General features: G+C 45.2%; 1 protein-coding gene across 1 annotated transcript in view; it reads left to right on the top strand.

Moving 5' to 3' along the window:
• LOC138260837 (ranaspumin-like) overlaps window positions 1-14,113 on the top strand; it is a 72,582-nt gene extending 58,469 nt beyond the window's left edge. The window contains exons 8-11 of the mRNA XM_069209263.1: window positions 1,938-1,970; window positions 2,250-2,279; window positions 3,838-3,903; window positions 13,920-14,113. Of these exons, the coding sequence (XP_069065364.1) occupies window positions 1,938-1,970; window positions 2,250-2,279; window positions 3,838-3,897 (123 nt within the window). The 3' untranslated portion in view covers window positions 3,898-3,903; window positions 13,920-14,113. The remainder of the gene's footprint in view (window positions 1-1,937; window positions 1,971-2,249; window positions 2,280-3,837; window positions 3,904-13,919) is intronic.
• The last annotated feature ends 749 nt before the right edge of the window (window positions 14,114-14,862 follow it).

Here is a 14,862-nt window from a genome sequence, read left to right as displayed (position 1 = left end):
CACGCGGGCCGACTCCTTCTATGGTTTGCAGGATTACCAGATGTCCCAGGGTCTGTGCGTGGATTCCTCAGCTTGTTATCCGGCTGCGCGTCGTTCCGGGAGGCTGTGCGTGGAATTTTCTTTCTCATGGCAGGCGTTGCGTCAATTTCCTCTCTGGAACTCAGGTGGAGTTGTTCATGCGAGGCCGTGCTTCAAAGTTCCGGTCGCACCGTAGGCATCGCATCAAGCAGCGTCGGCGTGCAGCGATTTTCTCACTGCGGAGCAAGCTGTGCGTCAAATCTTTCGCCGCACAAGGAGTCCAAATGAAAAAGAGAAGTCTTTTTGGTCCTGAGACTTCAGGGAACAGGAAGCAAGCTCTTTCCAAGTCCTTGGAGAACACTTTTGCAGCCAGACAAGAGTTCAGCAAGGCAGCAGGCCAACAGCAAGGCAGCAGTCCTTTGTAGAAAGCAGACAGGTGAGTCCTTTGAGCAGCCAGGCAGTTCTTCTTGGCAGGATGCAGGTTCTGGTTCAGGTTTCTTCTCCAGCAAGTGTCTGAGGTGGTAGGGCAGAGGCCCTGTTTTATACCCAAATGTGCCTTTGAACTGGGGGAGACTTCAAAGAGTGGCTTAGAAGGGCACCAGGTCCCTTTTCAGTTCAATCCTGTCCGCCAGGGTCCCAGTAGGTGGCGTGGCAGTCCTTTGTGTCAGAGCAGGCCCTCCACCCTCCCAGCCCAGGAAGACCCATTCAAAATGCAGATGTATGCAAGTGAGGCTGAGTACCCTCTGTTTGGGGTGTGTCTGAGTGAATGCACAAGGAGCTGTCAACTAAACCTAGCCAGACCTGGATTGTAAGGCACAGAAAGATTTAAGTGCAGAGAAATGCTCACTTTCTAAAAGTGGCATTTCTAAAATAGTAATATTAAATCCAACTTCGCCAGTCAGCAGGATTTTGTATTACCATTCTGGTCATACTAAGTATGACCTTCCTACTCCCTTCAGATCAGCAGCTGCCACTTCAACAATGTATGAGGGCAGCCCCAATGTTAGCCTATGAAGGGGGCAGGCCTCACAGTAGTATAAAAACGAATTTAGGAGTTTTACACTACCAATACATGTAAACTACACAGGTACATGTCCTGCCTTTTACCCACACAGCACCCTGCTCTAGGGGTTACCTAGTGCACACATTAGAGGTGACGTATGTGTAGAAAAACGGTAGCTTTAGGCTGAAGTGGCAGTGAAACTGCACACACAGGCCTTGCCATGGCAGGCCTGGGACAAGGTAAAGGGGCTACTTGAGTGGGTGGCACAACCAGTGCTGCAGGCCCACTAGGAGCATTTAATATACACGCCCTAGGCACATACAGTGCACATTACTAGGGACTTATAAGTACATTAAATAGTCCAATTGGGTATGATCCAAAGTTACCATGTTTAAAGGGAGAGAGCATATGCACTTTAGCACTGGTTAGCAGAGTTTTAAAGCCAGCAAAAACATAGTCCAAAAAGTGGAGGGAGGTAGGCAAAAAGTTAGGGGTGATCACCCTAAGGCATGTCAGGTCTAACAGGTGGCATTAGCAACAATTTGTTCTCCTTTATCTTTGTCCTTATGTAATGTAGCTGGTAAAGACCTCCCATACCTTCGTATCAAGTTTGCGCACTCTGAAACTGTCTTCGGGGGAATTCACTTTACACATCCGTTGCTTTCTTTTATAAATAGTTTTTCTTTTTGTTTAATTTTTTACACGTTGCATTGCAACCTGCATTGCTACACAAAGTGTCAAAATAATTGACAAAGCCAATAGATCTCGCTTAGGTAAAAACTATTGGCTATGCCAACGCTTGTTTACATTTATTCACACACTGGACATGTTCATTTGACTATACCTGCTGTGTGGTTATCCTTGTCATGACAGTTTGGATTTCTGACTACCATACAACTGTGTTTTTTACCTACAGGGTAAAGCTTTGGACAATCTCGCAAATGTTCTGGTAAGCCGACGTGAACTTTCCTTTTGGTACATTCACAATTTCATATAAATATATTGGATAATGTGCATTCTGCAGAAATGCAGACTTTATCATTTTAGCTACTGAGGATAGACTCAGAATATCAAAGTGCTTCCTTACCACCAAATAAAGAACTCAAAATATTCCTTAAGACAAGATTGTGCAAATGCATTTTGCATTACAGCATATAGAAAGATGTGTGACAGACAATCTGCCCATTTCTCTTTTTTTCAATAAGTCTCAATGTCTTTGTGTTTTTAGGGCGACCTACCGGAAAAGCTAGGTCTTGGGGTAAGTCATTTAACTTTTCTCTCATGTTGTTTGGTCACCTGAAATAAAATACACATTTCTTTATAATCAGAGTATTAACCACATTTAATAATGAGTTTTCCAAACTCACAAGAGTCTGGAAAGCTATAGCTGACTTACAAAGCAGTTTCTCTGGTTTGAGACAAGGTTACAGCTGTCTCATGTTCCCTCGCCCAGTGTCCTCTTCCATTCTTCAGCCTCATCTTCCCTCCGTCATAGTTTCTACATCTCTCTTCCATGAACCTGCCCTCTCTCCACTGTCTACTACTCTTCCACACTGGCGCCCTGTGTGCTTCTCTCAACAGTCTCAGTTTTTCAGATACACAGCCTCATACATGTTATATCTGTCCTTTATTTTAATTCTCAAGTATCTTTACAAGGTAGAAGTGGCTATTTCAGTCACCAAATTACTTATTGTGGAGTGACTTCTCCTAAATGTACAATTAGGATATCTGTGTTTGCCTGTTATGCTATCATCAACAATAGAAGGCCAAATATTTGATTTTAAACTAAAATCTATAAGACTTGTGCATATGTTTTGAATAATCATATTAAGTATAATAACAATAATGATGACAATATGCTGAGGTACATCTTCTGGCTTAAAATGTCATGACTTGCTTATTCCTAGAGAACACTACAGACCCAGTATAGTAAGGCATGCTGAAAAGACTTTCCTAAGCTGGACATCTTTCCTAGCTAAAGAAAGTCCCACAAATGCCATTGGCTTGGAAAAAACTTTAATATATCAGACTTTTTCTCTTCTTCTCAAGGGTGATAATCTAAATATATCTTCTCGGAAACTGAATTTGTCTGTGGCGCTCAGGTTACATTTACACTTAGGATGACAAGCCTTTGGCTCAGGCAGCAGAACACTTGCTATAAATCTGACTTTTTATACAAGAATATTACACGACTAATGATCAATTTCTCTGATTACATTTCTGTAACTATCCTCCACAAAGATTACTAGTGTTGTGTAAAGACTGTGAAGTGGTGTTTTATTTCAGAAAAGATGTAGGGTTGTCCAACATCAGTTTTGCCAAATGTTCGTGAGGGTACTTGCTCCAAACATAATTAGCAAGAGAGTGCACTGACATAGCCAGTACCTCTAAAGCTCATCAAGAGAGCTCAATGTGTAAAGTGCCTATACATTACATCCTAATCACTTTGCCAGGTCCTTACAGCACTGCACCATCTTTCCATTCTTCTAATTACATTACCATTGAGATGGGTAATTACAAAACCTAATATTCAAACTCATGAAAACAATGTACAGTTAAGTTTTGTGCATGTGCTATAATTAACCCCACTATTATGATTATTATGCTGAAACTCTCTCTTATAAGAGGAGCCAGTCAAATAGTACTCCCTTGCATTCAGGTCAAGCAGGCCCCTGGGTCTCAGCTTTCTCATTGTGAAATAATGCCAGTGAGAACCAGAATGACTTCATCCTCAGCTGATACTGTTTTCTTCTCAGATTTCATTTTCCAGAAACCAACTTATCTAGAATACTAATACTTTTTGTCTTCAATTCAAGGATGTCCTTGGTGGTGGTTCCAGTGTTAATGGTCTTGGTCTAAACCTTTTTAGGAAATGAATTCAGGTAACACTTCCTTTTGTCAAAATTATAAACATGTGCAGCGTTCATCATGATGTCACCCTTGCACCCCACCTCTTTCCAACACAAGGCATCAGTTTAAGGAAATATTTAGCTTAAACACAAATCTGACCATCTAGATCACACCTGGCAGATCTGTCCATTTCTTCAATTATCTCAAAGGCAATCACATGAATGTTGTAATATCACCATGTGCTACTAACTCTCCTCCAAATAAAGAGGTTCTAGGACTAAAACCACAATCTCTTACAAAGGCAACCCCTATAACTGTTCCAACCAGAAATGCATACTTTGCCCTGATAAACCCCTGACAAACAAAAGGAATGGTGCCAGGCCCGCTGCTAGAAGCACTGGTGGTGCATGCAACCACCGCTAGCTGGTGATGGAGAGAACAACAATTCACAGTTTATGCAATCCATAACTGACATTTGTGCAGTAAATAAAAAATATTTTCATTAGCACATTATCCATACACGTGCCACTTATGCACTGCTTAAACACCTACTTCTGGTATTAATCTTGAAACTTGAGTAGCTAATTTCAGAAATTCTGCATTGCGTTCATTAAGCATGTGTAAATTCTAACATTTATAACATATGACACCCATTCCCACACAATTCCTTTGATTTTTTAATTTGTTACCCTAATTGCTGCAAGAGAATTTCATTACGCCACTGACGTCTACCCTATCTACTCACGTTGTACCATTCAACAAATTTGCAAAATTCGAAATAATAATTCATCCGTCAGTCTATATTTGTTTGCGTTTATGGTGCTTATGCCATCATCAACGATCAGGTTCTTTGCTTTGGAAATGTCAACTTAAGATATTGGCAATCTTGAATCAGTCCACAGTAATAATTTATTCTCAATAGTCTTCTGTTGGCTCTTTGCTTGTGTCCTTCCACCTCCACTAGATTGCAATAAGAGAGCATTATACATCTAACATCAGTCAACAAGTGTCCTGGAAACAGTCAGCGCTGACATACGCATCTGAAAAATGGCTGCTAAATAAAGTAGTGCAACTTTCTTGCGCCATATATTTTCAGATGTTTGTCTGCGCTTTAGTACAACAGACTTGATGGTGGCCCCCTTTCATAAGACATACAAACATCAAACCCATTCGCTTTGCCACTGTTTGTTTTTCATGTTTACATTTCTTTAAACTTCCATCCCTTTGTCCTTACACCCATCTCATAAAAAGAATACATAATGTGAACATACATTACACATATTTCATGTTTTATAAATCTTGTGTGCATGGTGTTAGAGGCTGGCCTAGTTTGTAGTGGGCACCTAAGATACTTACACCTTATACCAGGTCCAGTTATCCCTTATTAGTGAAATGTAGACAGTGTCTAGAAGCCAGGCTGTCAAGGGGTAGTGTGGACGAGCAGCCAAGGCCTAACTAGGAGACATGCAAAGCTCAATACCACTGTAGTCACATAGTACTCACACACATGAAAGAAAATACTGAATGTTACAAAAATAAAGGTACTTTATTTCGGTGACACAAATGAAAAAAGACCATAGAGACTATACTCCCTTGGGAGGTAAGAAATACACAAATCCTATACACTAGTATGCAGAAACAGCTGTAAAAAGATTTAGAAAACAGTGTAATTAATGAAAATCACACTAGTTAGAAATGGGCCTGAGGAAACACAAACCATATACTAAGAAAGCAGAATGCAAAAGTCGATTTCCCACCGAAGCAAGTGTAGTGGGTAGAGGGGTGCTGGGAGTATTAGAAAACACCAATGGTAGGTAATAGAACCCAGCACAGAGCCCAGGAAAGCAGGCGTAAATCACAGTAACTTTCTTAGAACACACAAAAACACAAGAAAGAAGATTATGCAAGAACCAGAAGAGACTGCAAGACACCAATGATGGATTCCTTGACATGAAGACCTGTGGAAGAAGGGGACCAAGTCCAAGAAGCACTGAAGAGTCCAGGGAGAACAGGAGCCCCTGCTAACCCTGATGAAGGTGCAAAGGAAGAACCAATGGTGAAGAAGAACAGTCAGTACTGCACCCAAGAAGATGGATGTGGGTTCCTGGCTGGTGCATATGAAGTCCTATGCCGGATGGATGATTGCAGTCTGGTGTGCGGCGCTGGATTCCACCAACAAGCCTTGGCACACGCAAAGCTTGCGGTTAATGGAAAATGACACTGCCTGGGACCAGGAGGGTGGATTCTACCAAGGAGGGGGAGATAGAGAGGGCTCTCAGCAACTCAGAGAGCACTCAAACACCAGGCAGCACATACAGAAGTCCCACAGCATGGGGACAAAAAGGTGCAAAAGGAGACCCATGCAGCACTACAAAAAGCGATCCCACGCTGCTGTAGAACCACGCAGGAGGCTATGCGTCACAGGAAGGAGTGCTAGGGGCTGGAGCTGCAAGGTGCATGAAGAACTTTGTGGAAAGATGCCAACAAGCCTTGGCAACTGCAAAACAGGTGGTGCACAGGGGTACTGTCTTGACTGGGGAGGCAAGCTCTTACCTCCACCAAAGTTGAACAGGTGGATGTCTGGACCATCTGAACCACTTCAGTCTATCACCAGTGTTGCTGGATTCACTCACTTCTTAGCTCCCCATCTCTAAAAAAAAAAAAAAAAAAAAAAAAAAAAAAAAAAGCTAATTTGCCCTGGCGCCTATAGGTTTCTGCCCCCCCCTGGGGGCAGAAATGGCCTAAAATAAATTTGCCCCCATCAACCCCCCGCCCCCCCAGGAGCGACTTTTGCCTACGGGGTCGCTCCCCATGCGTGATATTGGCGCCAAAAAACAAATCCCAGGTGCCTAGTGGTTTCTGTCCCCTTGGGGGCAGATTGACCTAAAATCGGCCAATCTGCCCCCAAGGGGGGCAGAAATGGCCTAAATACAATTTGCCCCCCCAGGAGAGCGACCCTTGCCTGATGGGTTGCTACCCATCTCCAAAAAAACAAACAAACAACAAAAAAAAACAGCAAAAAAAAAATTGCCCTGGCGCCTAGAGGTTTCTGCCCCCCCCCCCCCGGGGGCAGAAATGCCTAATAATAGGCCGATCTGCCCCCTGGGGGGCAGAAATGGCCTAAAATAAATTCCCCCCCGAACCCCCACCCCCCCGGGAGCGACCCTTGCCTATGGGGTCGCTCCCCCTGCATGACATTGGCGCCAAAAAACAAATCCCCGGTGCCTAGCGGTTTCTGTCCCCTTGGGGGCAGATTGACCTAAAATCGGACAATCTGCCCCCAAGGGGGGCAGAAATGGCCTAAATACAATTTGCCCCCCCAGGGGAGCGACCCTTGCCTGATGGGTCGCTCCCCATCTCTAAAACAAACAAAAAAAAACGAATTTGCCCTGGCGCCTAGAGGTTTCTGCCCCCCCTGGGGGCAGAAATGGCCTAAAATAAATTTGCCCCCATCAACCCCCCACCCCCCCAGGAGCGACCCTTGCCTACGGGGTCGCTCCCCATGCGTGATATTGGCGCCAAAAAACAAATCCCAGGTGCCTAGTGGTTTCTGCCCCCTTGGGGGCTGATTGACCTAAAATCGGCCAATCTGCCCCCAAGGGGGGAAGAAATGGTCTAAATACAATTTGTGCCCCAGGGCAGCGACCCTTGCCTGATGGGTTGCTACCCATCTCCAAAAAAACAAACAAACAACAACAAAAAACAGCAAAAAAAAATTGCCCTGGCGCCTAGAGGTTTCTGCCCCCGGGGGGGCAGAAATGGCCTAAAATAAATTCCCCCCCGAACCCCCACCCCCCCGGGAGCGACCCTTGCCTATGGGGTCGCTCCCCCTGCATGACATTGGCGCCAAAAACAAATCCCCGGTGCCGAGCGGTTTCTGTCCCCTTGGGGGCAGATTGACCGAAAATCGGCCAATCTGCCCCCAAGGGGGGCAGAAATGGCCTAAATACAATTTGCCCCCCCAGGGGAGCGACCCTTGCCTGATGGGTCGCTCCCCATCTCTAAAACAAACAAAAAAAAACTAATTTGCCCTGGCGCCTAGAGGTTTCTGCCCCCCCTGGGGGCAGATCGGCCTAATAATAGGCCGATCTGCCCCCAGGGGGGGCAGAAATGGCCTTAAATAAATTTGCCCCCCCAAGCCCCCCCCCCCGGGAGCGACCCTTGCCTACGGGGTCGCTCCCCCTGCGTGACATAGGCGCCAAAAAACAAATCCCAGGTGCCTAGTGGTTTCTGCCCCCTTGGGGGCAGATTGACCTAAAATCGCCCAATCTGCCCCCAAGGGGGGCAGAAATGATCTAAATACAATTTGCCCCCCAGGGCAGCGACCGTTGCCTGATGGGTCGCTACCCATCTCTAAAAAAACAAACAAACAAAAAAAAAAATCACAAAAAAAGAAATTTGCTCTGGCGCCTAGAGGTTTCGGCCCCCAGGGGGGGCAGAAATGGCCTATAATAAATTTGCCCCCCCAGGGAGCGACCCTTGCCTAAGGGGTCGCTCCCCTTGTGTGAAATTCACGCAAAGAAAAAACTCCCTGGTGTCTAGTGGTTTCTGCCCCCCTTGGGGGCAGATTGGACTCATCAAAATAGGCCCAAGGGGGGCAGAAATGGCCTAAATATAATTTTCCCCCAAGGGGAGCGACCCTTGCCTAAGGGGTCGCTCCCCACCTAAAAAAATAAAATGAAACATAAAAAAATAAATAAAAAAAAAGGGGGGGTAGAAAAGGCCTTCCCGAAAAAATGCCCCCCATGGGAGCGACCCTTGCCCAAGGGGTCGCTCCCTTATGTGAATTTCAGGGGAAAAAAAAAAAAATCCTTGGTGTCTAGTGGGGTTTCAAAAGCCGGATAGCAAGCAATCCGGCTTTTGAAACCCTCGGAGAGACTTCAAAGGGAAGGAAATACTTTTCCTTCCCTTTGAAGCCCCTCCGGGCCTCCCCCAGTGATTGAAAGAGAAATGCAGAGCATTTCTCTTTCAATCGCGCTGGAAGCAGAGATTCCAGCGCGATGGGGGAGGCCCCTGTGACAAATCAGCATGCGCTCGCGCGCTGACGTCATGGGGGGGTGGGGGGGTCGGGGGTGGAATGGGAAGGTCTTCCCCTTCCATCCCCGCCTTCGGGGGGAGGGGGCTGCACGGGGGGCGCGCTAGCGCTCCCCCAAGTTCCCCTGTGCCTTGGACGAGGTGATCTCGTCCAAGGCACAGGGGAACTGTAGCCTTGGAGGAGATGATCTCGTCCAAGGCACAGAAGCGGTTAAGGAAAGGGGACCCAAGCCACTTGTCATCGCTGCAGAGGGGTGCCTGCTGAAGCAGGGAAGTGTTATCTTCACTTCAAGGGAGATTCCTTTCATTCTTCTGGTGCAGGCTGAAGACTGGCTGTCCTCTGAGGATGCACAAAGTGGAAACTACTGCAGTTGCTGGCAGGAGCCAGGGATACAATATTGTAGGAGGCATCTTGCTTCTTTGTTGCAGCTTGTAGGTTCCTGGAGGGTCCAGATGCAGTTCCTTCAGTGAGAAATCGAAGTGGAGGATGCAGAGGATTTCTACTGGAGTCTTGCAATCCAAATCTGAGGAACCACCCAAAGGAGAGACCCTAATTAGCTCTGAAAGGGGGACTGGTCACCTAACCAGGTTAGCACCTATTGGGGGAGGGCTCTGATGTCACCTGGTGGCACTGGCCACTCAGATGTTCCCAGAGTTCCCTGCCAACCTTGAATCTAAGAAGGCAAAACCCGGGGACCCTATTGAGGAGCTTTGAACACCACCCCTGGGGTGGTGATGGACAGGGGAGTAGTCACTTCCCTTTCCTTTATCCAGTTTCATGCCAGAGCAGGGACTGGGGGTCCCTGAACCGGTGTAAAGTGGATTATGCAAGGAGGGCACCATCTGTGCCCTTCAAAGCATTTTCAGAGGCTCTGGGAGGCTACCCGTTCCGTGCCTGTAACACCTCTTTCCAAGGGGAGAGGGTGCAAAATCCCTCTCCCAAAGGAAATCCTTTGCTCTGCCTTCTTGGGCTTGAACTGCTCAAGCAACAGGAGGGCAGAAACATGTCTGTGAGGTAGCATCAGCTGGGGCTGCCTGAAAAACCTTAGAAGGCTGTAGTGAAGTACTGGGGCTCCTCTAAGGAGTCCCCAGAGTGCAAGGAATCATACAACCAATGCTCACAAAAGCCTTGGGGTATGATTCAACGTGTTTGATACCAAACATGGCCATATTCGCAGTTACCATTCTGAAGCTGTACATAGGTAGTGACTTATGTACAGTGCACGCAGAAAATGGTGTCCCCGCACTCACGAAGTCTGGGAAAATGGTCCTGGACAACGTGGGGGCACCTCTGCTAGTGCAGGGGTGCCCTCACACTCAGGTACTCTGTACCCAGCCTTCAGGGTTGGAAGGCTTGACATATGGGTGACTTATAAGTGACCTGGTGCAGTGTAAATGGCAGTGAAAGGGTGCATGCACCATTTCACAGAGTCTGCAATGGCAGTCCTGTAGAAGCCTTTGCATGGGCTCCCTATGGGTGGCAAAATAAATGCTGCAGCCCATAAGGATCACCTGGAACCCCAATGCCCTGGGTCCCTAGGTACCATATACTAGGGACTTAAAAGGGGTGACCAGTGTAACATTTTTGGTTGAAATACTGGGTTACCAGTATGCAGTGACAAACTTTAGAGGAGACAGAGCACTAACACTGGGGTCCTGGTTAGCAGGATCCCAGTGCCACAGTCAAACACACTTACATCAGGCAGAAATTGGGGGTAACATGCCAAAAAGAGGGTACTTTCCTACACATGGCTTTCTATTCCAGGCATAAATGTAATTTACACCAAAATAAAGCATTGCCTCTGATCAGCACTAACAGAACTAGTTAAAACTTTTAGTAATGCAGACTGGAGCATTGCTACCAAGAGGTTGTTAACATGTGCTTGTGCCCCACCTTCTACCTTCGTGTTGCAGATGCATAGGCTCACAGGTTGAGAGTTAGAGTGTGGCAGCACCATAACGTGGCATCAAGTTAGGCACCTCATGCCTTTAGAAGAGCCTTTTCCCTTCACTGGCTTGAACGCTCTGTGGTTTCTATAGGGGAAAAATATGCAGGTGCCATTCCTAAAAGGAAGTGAAGTGTTAGTCCCTGCATGTAATGCCACTGGTTGGATGCTGCCGAATGCCTATGTTGAAAAATCTCGGGTGTGGTTGAAGAAGCTCTGAAGGTGTGACATCCAGACTGTACCCCACACCTGCAGTCATGCCAACACTAGCGCCAACCAGCTTGATCACTTTTGGACTAAAAAATGAAGGCATAAAGGGGGAAGCTTGCACACCGCGTGCTTTCCTTATCATTTCAGTTTATTTTATTGCCTTGTGTCCATACTAGAGCTGATGTGATCTCCAAAACGGTTTGTATTCATTTGAAACCTTGCAGAAGGTCATACATTTGTTTCGATAACTTTTCACTCTACTGCCCCATCGTGCCAATCTGCTGTAAAATTCCTGAATGGAGTCTACCTGTCATGCTACACTTTCATAGTAAAACAGGAGGGTGGAAGGAGCCCTATTGACATATTTGCCACACGTGTCAGAGGGGAAGATGGTGCTGCTAAGATGATGTATTAGGAAGTAGCACTCCACTCGGGGAGTCTCCCCGCTGCTCTGTTGTCACCTAGCACTACCCACAGGAAGCAGCAATTCCTCTTCTAGACTAGTTCCAACTGTCTACCCCATGGGTCCCTATTCCAGTGGTCATGTTCCCAATTAATGGCACTATGGAAAAGTGTAATCCAGCAGTAAATGCCTCAAGGAGCACAATAATGCCCTGTCCATGCCACCCTACAAAGTGGAAAGTAATGAAGAGGTTTGAACTCAGTCCAGATAACTCGAGGCCAAAGCAAGTGCAATGGAGGTGAGCCTGGGAAATTCTAGGCAATTCAGAGGGTTCAGATGCTACTAAGGGCCAGATTTATTGAGGTTTTTCAACATCCTTACGCCATGCAGGTGGCGCAAGGGTGACGCAAAATCTAAGTGACATTTGTCAAGCCATGCAAGGCCACCTTGGATTTCCCTGCATGGCTTGATAAATCTAGAGTAACGCAACGCAGCTCAAATCGCTGTCTTGAAGTACTGGGAGGTGTTTCATGGGTGGATCGTGGGTTTTCCCACGTATCCACCCATGGATTTTGGCACATTCCCAGATTTACCATTAGTGGTAAACCTGGGAATGCATCAAAAAGCTACGCATCCCCGGTGAGGCAAAACAAGAAGTAATATCCTTATTTCTCCTCATTGTTTCCTCTTTCTATGTGTGCTGAATATCTCTCAGCATTTTTTTGTGCAGGAAGTTGTCTCTCTCTACACAAAAGCAGTCCTGCCTACAACGCAGGCACCCTTGGAACAAGACACAAGGGTGCCTGAGTTGGCGCTAGGCAGCAACAAGTGTCCCAGCAATAGGAAAGGACTGGAATGGGCCCTATAATGTTAAATATGGTGCATTCCTACCCTTTCCCTCTTATGCAATGCAGCACAGCAAAGTTGCTTGCGGTGTGAAAGTGACATATATGTCCCTTAGTGCCTAAGCAATGGCCTAAATTAAACACTATCTGCCCCTTTTCCCTAAATGGATTACTCCTGCTCACACTAGATTACCTGATCGAAGCTCCTTTGACTGGCTTGCATTCTTCCTATGCATTTACCTGATGCACGTACCCTTGTCCCTACTAGCTCCGGGAGGTGCCTCAGTGAACTTTATCTTGAATGTCTTTCCAGAATGCTAGATTTATATGCAATGTTTCACCATACATACAAGAGGAAGAAGAGACACTATGAAAATATTATAGCAAAACTATGGAAACTGGTTTCTGGTGATATTACAACGACAAAGACTGAGTCGGATTCACAAAGGTAAACTTAGACTTTTGGTCTAAGTTTAGACCAAAAGTCTAAGTTTACAACTTTTTGGTATTCACGAAGGTGAGTTATGAGTAGAATCTTTACGTCCGCACTCAGGGCGGAATCTCCGAAGTGCGGAGATTCCACTCCACACCTGGAGTGTAATGTCTGCACCAGGAGTGTTTTCTCTGCACCTGGAGTGGAATCTCTGTGCTCAGGCCCAATCTCTGCCCCAAGTGCGGAGATAACGCCCAGAGTGAGAACGTAAATATACTACTCGTAGCTTACCTTTGTGAATACCGAAAAAGTGTGGACTTAGACTTTGGGTCTAAACTTAGACCAAAAGTCCAAGTTTACCTTTCTGAATTGGGCCCACTATTTAGTCCCCCTTATGTCACTACAGTGCTTAATGCAATTCGAGCATTCCCCCCCTATAAGAAATGTTACAGTTCCTCTCTTTCCAATAACAAGATGATGCAGCCGGTCTTTCTCAGTCACAGCTGCCAAGCTGTGAAATAGGCTACTTACCCACATGGCTAGCTTAACTTCTCATGCTGCTTTCCGAAACCAGCTGAAAACATGGATTTTTTCTCTCTGCGTGATGGTTATATTTCTGCTTTCCCTTCCGGTATAATGCGCTGTTCAAATATTAAAACATGCAAATACAAATAAATCTCCTGTATCATGTGATATCATTTTTCTGTCATTTTTTTTATTTTATATGAATGTACGTTTCATCAGAATGACAATGAACTTGCAGAACATAATTAAAAAAGGCACCTGTGCTGTGGTTTACTAACAACGGGGTAATGTCCTAATAGATTGTTCAACGGGAACAAACATTCAATCTAAGACTACAGCATTATGTTGGTCTGTCCAATTACACACATGGTGTAACATTTTAGGATGGACGACATTGTGGCCGCTGGGTAGAAAACTCTCAGGAAAAAACTAATGGATTGCGAACCTTTTGTTGAAAAGACATTTTACATTATTTTAGTGAAAACACTTCCTGGTTATATCATAAATAAACTTCCCATTACTAATAACTGAATGTAATATTTTTTTATAGATTATGGTGTAATAACAAGTTCAACTTTGTTTTGTGTACTTGTAATCTCTTCACTTTTCCTCAGAGAGTTGCTCAGTATATCTTGCTGTTTTCTATTTCCAGGGCGCACCATCTATGTCTTTGCGCAAGTGGAAGGATTCTGATGATGACTGCCCAATCCTCCCCCTTCTACATTTCTATGCAAGAGATTTCCTTCCAATGAAGCACCGCACAATGCATGTTGTTCAATGTATCCCTGAAACGATCCTGCTGTCTTTTGTGTTAGTTCTCCAATAAAGTAGGAAAAGCATAAGAAATACTGTCTCATCCGGGTTATTATCTCATCTGAGTTGTTGTTTCGTACAGGAACCATCATGCTTAATACTTAAAATTACTTAAGAGAATACGGTGTTAATTGGACAATCGGTTTGGAATGCATGAGCAACACCTGTTATTTACAACTCTTAGAAAATGTGCAAATATGTTACAAAGCACTGTTAAAAAATTATCCATATTATTTTATCATTATTATTGAAGGTTTTTGGTTGTAATAGTTCTAACCCACTGTGATCACTCCCTTAAGAAGGTATCTTGCACTTAATGTTGACTTATTTAGCATAGGATAAGTAATAATTCTTGGCCTTTATGACACTTTCAACTGAAGTATGGTAAGAATAAAAAAAATCTTTCAAGTCTGTCTGTATACCGCTTCAGACGAGTGCCAGCTGATGGCTTTGGAAAGTGGTAGGGCGTAAAAGATACCTTTGACCAGTGCTTAATTTGCGCTTTTTGTTTCCGGTGTGGAGCATCAGCATTTATGTTTGAGGGCCGACACTTATTTTTCTGCCTCAAGCATTTACTGTGAGCAAAAGACACATATGGGAAAGACGGAGAAAGAGAAAAACAAAAAGCGTCACAATGGGAGAAAGTAGAAAGCTGCTAGAGTAAACTGAAGGGGCAGGGAGTGGCTTTAAATGGACTGAAGAGGACTGAGATGGCTTCAGGATTACGCTGCCTCAGTATTCCGTATTCCACTTTTAATTGCAGCAGCTGCATGCTTAAGAGG

The sequence above is a fragment of the Pleurodeles waltl genome, chromosome 10 (genome assembly GCF_031143425.1).
Source record: "Pleurodeles waltl isolate 20211129_DDA chromosome 10, aPleWal1.hap1.20221129, whole genome shotgun sequence".
NCBI classification, from domain to species: domain Eukaryota; kingdom Metazoa; phylum Chordata; class Amphibia; order Caudata; family Salamandridae; genus Pleurodeles; species Pleurodeles waltl.
The sequence above is the reverse complement of the archived record's forward strand: the minus strand, read 5'-3'. Positions and strand labels throughout refer to the sequence as shown.